Here is a 12,029-nt window from a genome sequence, read left to right on the forward strand (position 1 = left end):
TCTACAAATAATCCAAGCTACCCTCTGACCATCAAGATGCTCTTCAAATACATTCTCCCCAGTCTGCTGGCTACTTCCACTGTTGCTGTCCCTGTTGCGGACATTGACAATTCGGGTGACAACCTCGTGCTGTTCAAGCGCGATGACCTCCTCGATGCTCGAGACCTTGAGCTCGCCGATATCCATGGTGTCAACGTTACTGAGAGTACGCAATTCTTGATTACCCCTCATCGTTGTTCTGTGAAGTGATACTAATCAACTACCACGACCAACAGTGTACAAGCACTCCATGCTAAAGCGCGACGATGGAGATCACGTCGTTGTTTGGGTTGCCCGTGACTTCATTGAGGCCAACGACGGACAAGGTGTTAGCAAGCGTCAAACTGCCCGCCCAGGCACCAACAGCAACTTCCAGAACGACGCGATCTCTGATTATTGCCGTGACCACAAAAGGCAGAACCACGCAGGACCTAACGGACCCTTCTCTGGCGGTGTAAAGGCCATGTACGGCTGGGCTCGTGGTCACTCCGGTGGCAGTTGGCCTGTCGGATCCGGCTGGAAGAACCTCGTCCTCGCCGGCTCAAACAGTGGAGCCAACGCTCTCTACAGGGCGAGGGTTACTAGTGGTGATGTTACGCACGTTGGCACTCAGGACGTGCGGAACGACGCGGACTGGACGCAGCAGAGGGCGCAAAAATTCAATGGTCAATGGAGGGCGTCTTCCAAAGGAGGTGAGACTTGCTCCACAAACGACCGTATTAACTACGAGATCATCAGAACCGATTATCGCCTCTGAGTTATTGGTGGTAGCGATGACGGTAGATGAGTTTGTTCTCTGTATATACTACCCTGTCTCTAGTATATAGGAATAGTGCATCAGAATAGTTAGTCTCAAAAGGATCATTGTTAATTCTTCTTATATGCGACAATCAACACACTTTCTCTTTTGATAACATAGTGGGACCGGTGAGTTCCAATGACATGTATCTGAAGCCTCTCTGTATTGTCAAATGGCAGTGTGGTAGTAGACATCAGTACAAAGCACTTTATCGAAGCTCCCCTGTTGCGACATAATGGTGGCAATGACTCTGGGGGTTTTCTTTACAGGGGTATGGACTGATGTATTCGACACATGGAAACCAGGTAACGTATGGCAGTCCAGGATCCTTTACCGAAGTACGTACATAGATGTTAATATTGAGGGTTACCCTAATACCTTGTTGCTGCAGGAGATCCATGGCCGCCTCCTTGTATACCGTCAGGCTATTGTTGTTGTTGTGCGCTGTTGGAAGCAAACCACAAAAGTGTGGTTGACCACAGGTTTGTGGTATGTCACAAGTCAGGCTTGACCACAAATTCGTGGTCACTTCAGTCAGCTCGATTGGAAAGGTGGGAAATAGGCCAACGGGCCTATATTCTACCGAAATGACACTTCATCCCTGCCAGCGGATGCCACACCAGGCACTCTCAAGCATCTCGTTTGCACCATGTCCCAATCTGGACGCGCCCGGTGGCAACCTCCAAAGCCGAGCCCCATTCTAGAGGAATTTGTTAGGCGGTGTCAGGCCGTGAAGGAGAAGCCATTCCTCGATGAGAAACCAATGAGCGATACTGCGGCCGCTTGTGCCTGGCAAGATTTCAAGCGGCCTCTACTGGGGCGTTTTACACGTCACGAAAGAGTAGACTTTATCGAACTACTCGGATACGGGGAAGACGGTATCGTCTGGAAAGTCAACATCGGCGGTCAAACATACGCGCTCAAAGTGGTAAGACATATTGTCTAATGCATCCAATGTCGCTAATGATCAAGTTTTGGGAAAACAAACCACCCGAAGGGACAAAATACTGGGCGGTCCAACGGGAATGCCAAAATGCGTCGCTCCTCGCCAAGATGTGATACGTGATCAACAATTCATCCGACCCTATCTGGTTGCGTCCAAACCCGACAAGATTCCGCGAGGCAGCCTCTAATCTCTACGCCTTCTCCGACGAGGGTCGCAGCCGACAACTGTATCGAAATATGCCGGGCGCAGTAGAATACAATACCGCGCCTCGTTTGAGAGAATGCTATGGTTGGACATGGATAAGCGGTAAGGAGCTTCGTGCGGTGCCAGCACGTCTACGTCCTCTCGAGGTGAGGTCGGGTAACGAAATCCGTAATTTTTGGCCGACTGAAGAGTATCATGCCATCTTGTACGAATATGTGCCCAGCAACGACGCAGGGTTCGATGTTGATGTCGTGCAAGCGCAGCTGGATTTCCTTTGGCTCGGTGGATGGTGTTTTCTGGACTTGCCGCCAGCAAATTGGGGAGGTGTCGGCATACTGCTTGATATGGCAGATCATATATGCCTATGGCATGCTGGATGGTTCAAAGGTCGGTACAGGCAAAGATATGCGAGAGAATTGACAGAAGTGTCTGTGGTACAAGACCCGCTGAGGACGACGATAGCTCAATAGGTAGTAGTAGATAGTACTCCCTAGACACCGAGTTCCCGGGTATCTGTGGTGCGTCAGATCCCATCGAGTGGGTGAGAGGGCGAGAAAATAACATACATCCATCTCTACAATCTTCCTGGGCATGACTATTCTAGCCTCGACCGCCGCATGTAGGACAGACGATACCCCTTATGACCTTTTCGCCTCTGCATGTTGTGCACTTTTCAGAGTCCATCGCGAGTTTGTAATCGACAAGGGACGTCAAGTTGTGGCTTGTAAAAATAAGGATGAAGGTTACAAAACAGGTAAAAAGTAATGATAACCGCGCGTTTTATCCAACACCCATGTCAAGCCGTGTGTTGTTGGTAAAGTCATAATTCAGTACAAGGATTCCAAAAGTGGGCGCTGCAATGTCAACGTCAGCGGATCATCTGACTGTCCCACAGCGGGACAATTTAGCGCTGTCTACCCGCAAGGTACCTAAGCCACAGCCGATTGAAGTTGATGTAAAGAAACGAGATGGAAAACTATGTTTCCGTAACAGGAAGAGTGAGTTGAAAAAGACCAAGAGAAAGGAATGGACTCCGGTGTCGGGTGGGTGGATTTTCTATGGGAAAAGGCATTCTTATTTTACCAAACGTTTGCCCAAGGACTAAGACTGATTCACACAGTAGGTAGTTTTCCTTTATTGTTTCTCCTTTCATTTGTTTCTGTTTTGATGAACCAACGATTGGTTTTGTATGAACTGGAAGCTGTGCCAAATCAATCATTCCTTACATTTATTGCGCTCCGGTACCATGTCAAGGCCCAAAAAACAACCGTCACAAGCATGGTACGACGCCCCAAGAACATAGAATCATAACGCAGGCAATTCACATGAACAATTTAAGTGGTGCTGTTGAAAGAGTACTTGCATTAATGTTACTAAATGCGTACCCTAAGAGCGGTAATGACTGTCAGACACATATCTTCTACGGTAAAATGTGTCCTAAAACTGAGCTGGTTGAAAGTAAAATTCCTGGAGAATCATGCCTCTCCATAAGCCTTGTCACAGGCCTTTTCTAAAAAGGTGTTTACAAAAACACCGAGAGGTCAGGAGTATCCCAGGGGATCTCAATATCAACAGCCTCAGCGACGAGCTTCTCAAGAGCAGGAAGCTTGTCGAGACGGTACTTGGTGGCAACATACTCGTGCCCAAAGCCGAGCATGCACTGGAACAGCTTGCCCAGAGGAGTGATGCCGTTTCGCTCACCAATGCCCAGGACGGTAGTGTCGATGTGGGTGGCGCCAGCTTCGAGAGCGGTGTAAGCATTGGAAGTGGCGCAGCCAGTGTCGTTGTGGAAGTGAGTCTCGATATCACATCCAATCATCTGTCGCAGCGTAGAGACCTTGTCATAGACCTCGCGCCAGGAGGCGCCTCCAACGGTGTCGGCGATTCCCACGCGGTGAGCACCGAGACGGTCCATGAGGGAGTACAGCTTGAGGATCTCGCTAAAGTCGGAGCGGAACGAATCTTCGCCCGAGAAGCGGACCTCGAGGCCGTGAGCTTGGGTGAACTCGATGACTTCCTTGGCCTTGGCGGCGATCCAGTCGAGGTCCTTGCCGTGGGAGTGCTTCATGAGCTGGGCCGAAGTACCGATGCACATGTTGATGCCGTCGACGCCTGTTTCAACGGCGATGCGAGCGTCGTCCATGTTGCATCGGATGTGGACCAGGACCTTTGCCTTGAGACCCATCTTGCAAATGGCTTGGGCATCGGCCTTGGACTGTGGGGAGGAAGCAGGTGACGTCAATTCGAGCTGGGTGTGTTAGCTGAGAGTTTAGTTATGTGTGGGTGTTGGGTGTACGTACGTATTCAACACCAATGTCGTCGAGGGCCTTTGCAATCTTCATCTTGGTCTCGGTGGTGAAGTAGGCAGTGGCAAACTGCTCGCCCTCACGCAGGGTGGTGTCGATGATCTTGAAGTCGGAGAGACTGCCAGAGCTTCGCATGGAGGTAGCTACAGAGCCAGCTGTGCCATCGAGACTGGCAAGGCTGTCGCCAAGGGAGCTTGCATCGTCGGATTCGTTATCGTTGTCGTTGTTGTCGGTCTCGACGTCTGTTAGGGAGGCTCCCAGGGCTGTGGGTGTTAGTTAGATGATGTAGATAGAGGCATTGGGTTGTCTTACTGATGCCATCGTTGACTCTCTGAGCCTCAGCAACCCCACCTCCCCCATTGGCACCAGAGCTGCTGCTGCTGGCGCCCTGGCCCATGGTGTGGCTAGTATGGTGACCCACGCTATTCGCTCCGCAGCTATTGTCGCCGCTGTTGCTACTAGCAGCACCTTCGCCCATGGTGTGGCTGGTGTGGTGGGAGATGGGGTTGTTGGCTGTCTGCATTGTGTCTGCCTTGGCATTCAGTCGATGCAGGGTATGTGCTATGTGTTCTGATCTGTTCTGTTCGGGTAACGTGTTTGTGTGTTGTGGAGGTGAGAGAGAGGCGGCTAGCTTGGACTTATGTACCGCTTGAGAGATGGAAAAAAACTACCTACCCTTAGTCAGGAACTTGGTGTGACATAGTGACTCAAGGAAAAACTGGCCGAAGGTCGGATCTAGATGATGAGGCCCCTCTTAGGGCGGGGTATTGCAGGGGAAGCAAAGCTTTTCACTGGGTAGAGAGTGCTCGGTTAAGCCATAGTATCTAGATCGAGCTAGATTGATTTACACAGCTTCTTCCTCTTCCACTCTCATGACGAGGCGGAATAGCGGTAAGTAAGCCGCCTCAGAATGACTAAGCCTACGTATCCAATCACTCAATGACGTCTTGATCAAAGAGCAGAGGTTGGCTTCGTTGGTGAGACATACAGACACAGGAAGGGAGATGCAGCTTACTCTTTATACCTCATATTGTTCACTAGACCCGTGGCTGCGAATTGAGTCATATGTTGGTTCTTAGTTGTTGGTCCACGACTGTTTTGCAGGAAGCACAGGGATTGCATGTAACAGCCCGGATCTCACGGCTTCAGCCACTTCGCAGGTGATACTAACATCATGCCACATGGGTTTTCAAACTCCCTTTTTCTTATCGCAAGCATCATATCTTTTTAATGTTCTCTATACATGAGGAGGCTGAGTAACTTTGTATGCGCTACAAGGTACTCGCGTCGAGATGCCAATTAGCAACTACCATACTCTGTGATCTAAAGGAACTCCAGAATAGCCCAGTCGCTTTCTCTACTGAAACATGAATTGCTTTGGGTCTTGACATCTTCTTACTTCAATCTAGTTCCGGCATATCGATCGGAAGAGCGGCACGGCACTGACCAACAACATACAGGGGTCAAACCAACCGAGCCTCTGTGGACAGGCTTGTTGTTCGATCTTAGCATGAGATATTTTGAGTGTTTCAATATGGTTGGCGTTTATCTAGTAGGCCCAGCTTTCCAAACAATTGTTTGAAATGTAGGATTGGGGGTCGTAGGGTTAACTACTTGTTTATCTTCCAATTTCTCATAATTTTAACCCTCGCCAAATTATATAACAAATGACCGAACCAGTCGTGGCTACTACCTATCCTCTTCATCCTCAGTGATACAATACGCCTGAACAGTAGCAATGCAAGTCCTCGCTCCAGGAGTAACCGCAATCGGGAAACCACCATAATCAGGATCATCATTCGGCATCATCATAAACTCCCCATGCCTCGTCTCATCTCCGTTAAGAATCCTCAAAGTCTGCAAGTTTCCATTCTCATCAACCTCCTTCTCCTCCCCTGTGAGGATACCACCAAAGGTAGCTCCCTCACGAGCTGCCTTGAATCGCGCATGGAAGCCCCGGCCGACGAGAAGGAACTTGGCGTTACCAAGATGAATAATCATACCACCGCCGGGACCGGGCTTTCCAAAGACGAAGCACCGCTCCACTATAACTTTGATGTCGCCAAATACTCGGGTCCACGTTTCGGGTTTCTTCTCGCTGGGTTCGTCGTCGAAAAAGAAGCCGAAGCGGTCTTCGGGCGCGGCGTCGAGAAGATATTGCTTGGTCTGGTCGAGTAGCTTGAATTCGCGACCGATCACGTCGGAACCTGTGTCGATGCCGAATGGACTGGCACCGAGAGCCCCATAAGTAGCATATGCCAAATACACGCGTCGTGCTCCGTACTCATCACGACGCTGTTCTGGGATGAACAATGTGTTTCCTTGCTCTGTGTAATTGCGGCATACAGTCTCATAGTCGTGGAAATACAAGTCTGGCGCGAGCAAGTCCAGGGCTGGTGTGTTGTATCGCCAGATATCCAAGACATGGGGGCAAGGACCACCAGAAGGGTAGACACCAGGACTATCACCACCACCAACCACGACTGGTGCACCTCCAGAAAAGTCCAGCTCTGCTGAGCTCTCAATGTTAAGCCACGTGTTTGTGTACAGCGGGATACCATACTCCTTCTTTCCAGCTGCAGCAACTCTTCCGACATAAGAGGAAATGAGATAAGCCATGAATGCTTCATCCGCAGCAGTTCCACGTCCAAAGAGAGACTCCCACGTGTAAGTCTCTGATGAAGAGACACTGGGGATGCGCTTCTTGAATCTGGAATGGGTATCGACTTGGCTGAGGTGTTGAACAAGGTCGCTGGGTACGGGCTCAGCAAAGGCCTTGTTGGCTCTCTGCGATCTATCGCGAGAATCACCCAAGACTCCTGTCTCGTTCTGAACCTGAACCATGAGAACGGTTTGATGTTGAGAGTCAACTTCCCTGAGATGGCGTAGGAGAGCGGCAAAGGCCTTTGAATCAGCTTCGCAAGCGGCGTCGCATAGAGGAGTAATCATCTCAAGTGTTCTCTTCACACCGCCGGCCTCCATGATCTGAACTCTGGGGAATCGCTTGGGGTCTGTCCTGACCCATGTGGGAGTATATGTAGAAAGACCGTTCTTGTATGTTCCGAACCAGAGAAGAACGAGGTGCATGTCGTGTTTTCTGGCGCCCTCGAGCACTCGGTCAAGCTCACTGAAGTCGAACTCGCCCTCTTTGGGCTCGATCATTTCCCATGTTACTGAGCCGAGTAATGTGTTGACATGGTCAGCCTTCATCTTGGGCCAGACCTCGCTCATGAACTTTGCAGAGCTCAGCGACGAGTTGTGAAGCTCGCCGGGCAGCATGAGAAAGGGCTTGCCCTTGACAATAAGCTGAGTTGAGCCATTGTCTGATGTTTGGAGGTGAGGGTGCGTGGGGATTTGTGTGGCCGTCATGATTCCAGATGATCAGGTCTGATGTGTGAAAACAAAGTCAACTGAATGAATTATCAATAGTGTGAATGATGAAAGTTGATTCAAATAGCCTTTGATAACTCCTCAAGTTGGGGATGGTGGAGATCGTGGGGTAAAAAGAAGTCGTATGACAGTCTCGGACTTATTTCGCATCAACATCGAGTCAGCTCGCATGAACCCACCCTCGGCGAAATGCTACCCCAGCTTATTATTTCCCTCCACCACTAGACTCCCAATAGAGGAAGAAGTCAGACTCTCAGTGGCGGGAGATCAACTTCTCCAATTCCCTGCCAGCAGTCCAAATCATCTAGTTTCCGGAGTAATCGTTCTAGTTTGGTCCTAGCAGCCTCCATCTCCAGCTGCCCAACGTTGTTCCCCAGTTGAGTCTGTTCAAGAAAAGCGGCCCCGATGTCCCGGATCTTGGGGACCAAGCTACTACCGTTGGCATCAAAGACAGCGTGTGGTAGGTGGTACAGAATCTCTAGCAGATCATCCACAATTCTCTGATGTTCTTGAGCGCTTTCTTCTGTTGGGCCAAGCTTTTGTAGAATATTAGACCGAATATTAAGACTTGTAACAAATAGATTGGCGATTTGAACATCATGTCCTTCCGTAACATTCTTCGGTCGCGACAAACCGCCGCGCCATCGAAGCTCTGGTGGTAGGTTGTCCAGAACATGCTGGACTTTTGCCAAATACCTCATGATACAAGCCTGAGGATCTGTGCTCTGAGGATTTTGCTGTACTTGCTGCCAGATGAGGAAAAGGTCGCTCAACGAATTGAGCCCCGGGACATAAGAAGTTTCATCGCCGTGCCACGCCGGGCCTTGATCAAGGTTATCACTAGCGTTTAAGCATTGCGGCTCCATCTGATCATCTGTCAAAGGAAGAGGCCGGGGGAAGCTCTCCATTCGATCTTGACTAAGCAGGCTGATGGGAAGTCTTCCGAAGATATCCGCGCTACATGCGCTAGCAAACAATAACCATATGAGTCTTCTTAGAAGTTGTTGTTCGACTTCGTCATGCTCGTGTATATGATAGTATGCCAGATAGCGTGCACCAGCAGCTGCTTCGCTCAAAGCGTGATAGGCGCGCATACTGCCCAAGCCTGATTTCGCGGTGGCGCTCATAGCCGTGCCCATGTTGTACAATGCGATGCATCTGTTGATACTAAATGAATCCCTAGCGAATTGACTTTTCAGCAATCCATGGGCATCTAGAAACTCAACGCAGTAGTCAACCGTGATCTGGCCATAATCATTCCGCGGTAGGGTCGCTTTGGTAGCCGCACAAACACTAATAACAAGCCCGCAGAATTCCGCGTCTGTGTTGGCGCCGCCTTGTCCAAGCTGTCGGAGAAACCGACGCCGGAGTAAAGTCGGAGCCAGAGGGTGGATCACATGGAACCAGTCTCCCAAAAGCCGCATGATGGTTGTTTCCGGTGCAAATGCGGACAACCAACCTGTTGGTACTGAAGGGCTGTGAAGTGATATGTCGCTGCTTTGGCCTGGCGATATTGAAACATTCGCTGGTGAAGTAGCGAGAACCTGGGTTTTCTGGACATGCCTTGAATAGATCAGCATGTCTTCTTGACCTGTAGAGACTTGACTCACTGTTGAACTGACCTGTTTGGAGGTCCTCTTTTTCTTCTTGGTCGGACATGAGTACAATCTACATCAAGAGACTCACAACCACGACATCTCTGGTGATCTGATTCATACGTACACTGTCCGAATATGTTGTTAGCAAGAAACCCAATACGACGTGAACCTGGGGTATTGTGGATCCATACCCGAACTTTTCTTGCTCGGCAGAGATCGCAAGCTGTCTGGTTGCGGGGTTTAACGCCTGGAGAAACCGTTATAGAATCAGCAACAGCGTTGTCTGCCATTATTCCAAGGATCAACTGCGGAGAAGAGCAAAAAGGTAGGCCCGGATGATCAAGGAGAATTGTCGGATCACCTCCTCCTTTTCAGAGACTCCTCCACAAACTAGTTCGCAGAAATATCGGATATACTACATGACTCTACCAAGCCTTGTTCGGCATGGCCACGACAGGCTGTCCAATAGCGAGGTGGGCCATCCTCTATCAGGTTAAGGTATTCTACCATCCCTGTTTTCCCCATGGGGAGAAGCAACAAGCTAGAGAGAAAAAACCCAGTCCGAGTCGCATTCTCCAACTTGGAATGGCTTGTCACGAGACTAGTTTATGCCATGGTTCGACATGTATGATCCCCTTGCGTGCATTGCAGAGTCGCATGTTCTGAGTATATAAGATATCGGGTGGAGGACGTTCCTTGAATAGAAGAGATCATCAGGTCTTCATCTACTCTGGCTTTCCATCATCATCAACAACAAGGGAAAGCAAACGAGTGAAATCGTTGCCCATCATGGCTTCCAAAGAAACCCAGATCGAAATCTCCACCGCCGACCATGTCCCGCAAAGCAACCCATTGCCGTTCTGGAAACAGACTGAGCTGCGGAAGTTGTACTTTATGATGATATTTCTCTTTATGGGTTCAACAACCCTCGGCTACGATTCGAGTCTTCTCAATGGCCTTCAAACCATGGGCTCCTGGCAAGAGTGTGAGCCGATTGACGTTTCATCGCCAACTCTACATGACTAACACATACAATCACAGTCTTTGATCACCCCGAAGGAAGTCGTCTCGGTATCTTTGGCGCAATGCCCGGTTTCGGAGGTCTCTTCGTCCTCCTCTTCGCTCCCTACGTCGCCGACGGCCTCGGTCGTAAAAAAGGCACAGCCATTGGCTGCATCATTGTCATCATCGGCGCCTTGATGCAATGCTTCCCTCAAAAAGATCACGGCCCAAGACGCGATGCTCTATATCTGGTCGGTCGATTCATCATGGGTTGCGGTTCCAACATCTCCAACGCCACATGCCCGCTTCTCATCACCGAGATCGCCCACCCCCGACACCGAGGCAAGATCACGACTGTCTACAACACTCTTTGGTATCTTGGAAGTATCATTGCGGCTTGGGTTTGCTTCGGAACACTTAGGAACCAGACTGGTACGATCCAGTGGGTTCTTCCTACTGGACTACAGTGTCTTATGCCTGGTATCCAACTCCTCGCTATCTTTATCGTACCCGAAAGTCCTCGATGGTTGATCAGCAAGGGTCGTGAAGAGGAGGCCCGCCAGATCCTCGTCAAGTACCACGGCAACGGAAAAGACGATGACGAGTTTGTCAGATGGGAGTATACCGAGATTGTCAACACCATCAGACTTGAGCGCGAGTCTTCTAACAATGGCTGGTCTGAGCTCTGGCGCACTCCTGGTAACCGAAAGCGATGCGGTTTGATCATTGCTACCGCTATCTTTTCCCAATGCAGTGGTAACGGGCTTGTTTCTTACTATGTAAGTTTGATGGTAACATAACCTGTTCAAGGGCATTACTGACATTTTTAATAGCTTGCCGCTATCTTGAAAACTATTGGTATCACCGAGTAAGTCACTTTACGTCCCATACTAGTTCGAAAAACACTAACATTCCCAGCGCTGTAACCCAAGCATACATCAACGGTGGCCTCACAATCTGGTGCTGGCTCGTATCACTCTGCGCCGCCTTTTTCGTCGACCGCGTCGGACGCCGCGTCCTATTCCTCTTCGCTGGTGTCGGCATGTTGGTTTCCTTCACCATTTGGACCGCATGCAGCGCCGTCTATGCAAAGACTGAGTCCTCTGCAGCTGGTATCGCTGTCGTGGCCATGATCTTCCTGTTCTACGGAGTCGCCGGTGCCGCATGGCCTGGTCTGACTGTGTCCTACACCGTCGAGATTTTGCCCTATAACATCCGAGCCAAGGGTCTGACGCTATGCTTCTGCTTCACTGCTCTGTCTGGAGTCTTTAACCAATATGTCAACCCACTTGGTCTTCAGCAACTGGCGTGGAAGTTTTACTTTGTCTACATCGTCATGTAAGTTGTCATCAAAGAACCGTTCATTGTACTTCATTCTAACAAAACCTTAGCCTGGTCATCGAATGTCTTGTTATCTACTTCTTCTTTGTCGAGACAAAGGGTCCCACTCTCGAGGAGATCGCCGTCTTGTTCGATGGCGAAGGTGCGGCTGCTGGCATTGCTAAGAACCAGGCTCAGATGAAGAGCAAAGTGAACCAGGTGGAACATGCTTGAGTGGCTCATTTGCCTACCATAGGGCTGAAGGAACCGGGCGTTCCAATATTATTTAGTACACTTAGCCATTTACCTCATCAGCCCAGTAGTATTTAAGCATGAATTAACATAGTGTCTCAATTAAACCTTATCTTTGACAGGCTAGACGCCGATGCGAGGTCGTGTTCGTCGGGTATACGGGGACAGTCTCT

The 12,029-nt window shown here is 49.8% G+C and overlaps 5 protein-coding genes across 5 annotated transcripts; 2 read left to right on the forward strand and 3 right to left on the reverse strand.

Moving 5' to 3' along the window:
• Positions 1-36: 36 nt before the first annotated feature.
• Positions 37-796, forward strand: FPSE_02428 (uncharacterized protein; the record flags this gene model as incomplete). The annotated part of the gene is made up of 2 exons (XM_009255547.1): positions 37-205; positions 276-796. The coding sequence occupies 2 exons, from the start codon at positions 37-39 to the stop codon at positions 794-796; spliced, it is 690 nt and encodes a 229-aa protein (XP_009253822.1).
• A 2,714-nt stretch (positions 797-3,510) lies between these two features.
• On the reverse strand, positions 3,511-4,817 carry FPSE_02427 (uncharacterized protein; the record flags this gene model as incomplete). Its single annotated transcript, XM_009255546.1, has 3 exons — positions 3,511-4,236; positions 4,289-4,557; positions 4,607-4,817. The coding sequence occupies 3 exons, from the start codon at positions 4,815-4,817 to the stop codon at positions 3,511-3,513; spliced, it is 1,206 nt and encodes a 401-aa protein (XP_009253821.1).
• Positions 4,818-5,983: 1,166 nt separating this feature from the next.
• FPSE_02426 (uncharacterized protein) lies at positions 5,984-7,663 on the reverse strand (the record flags this gene model as incomplete). Its single annotated transcript, XM_009255545.1, has 1 exon — positions 5,984-7,663. The coding sequence occupies one exon, from the start codon at positions 7,661-7,663 to the stop codon at positions 5,984-5,986; it is 1,680 nt and encodes a 559-aa protein (XP_009253820.1).
• Positions 7,664-7,929: 266 nt separating this feature from the next.
• FPSE_02425 (uncharacterized protein) lies at positions 7,930-9,264 on the reverse strand (the record flags this gene model as incomplete). The annotated part of the gene is made up of 1 exon (XM_009255544.1): positions 7,930-9,264. One exon carries the CDS (start codon positions 9,262-9,264, stop codon positions 7,930-7,932), a length of 1,335 nt encoding a protein of 444 aa, XP_009253819.1.
• An 807-nt stretch (positions 9,265-10,071) lies between these two features.
• FPSE_02424 (uncharacterized protein) lies at positions 10,072-11,838 on the forward strand (the record flags this gene model as incomplete). The annotated part of the gene is made up of 5 exons (XM_009255543.1): positions 10,072-10,267; positions 10,324-11,063; positions 11,118-11,152; positions 11,203-11,622; positions 11,676-11,838. The coding sequence occupies 5 exons, from the start codon at positions 10,072-10,074 to the stop codon at positions 11,836-11,838; spliced, it is 1,554 nt and encodes a 517-aa protein (XP_009253818.1).
• Positions 11,839-12,029: the final 191 nt, after the last annotated feature.

This window comes from Fusarium pseudograminearum, chromosome 3 (genome assembly GCF_000303195.2).
Source record: "Fusarium pseudograminearum CS3096 chromosome 3, whole genome shotgun sequence".
Lineage (NCBI taxonomy): Eukaryota > Fungi > Ascomycota > Sordariomycetes > Hypocreales > Nectriaceae > Fusarium > Fusarium pseudograminearum.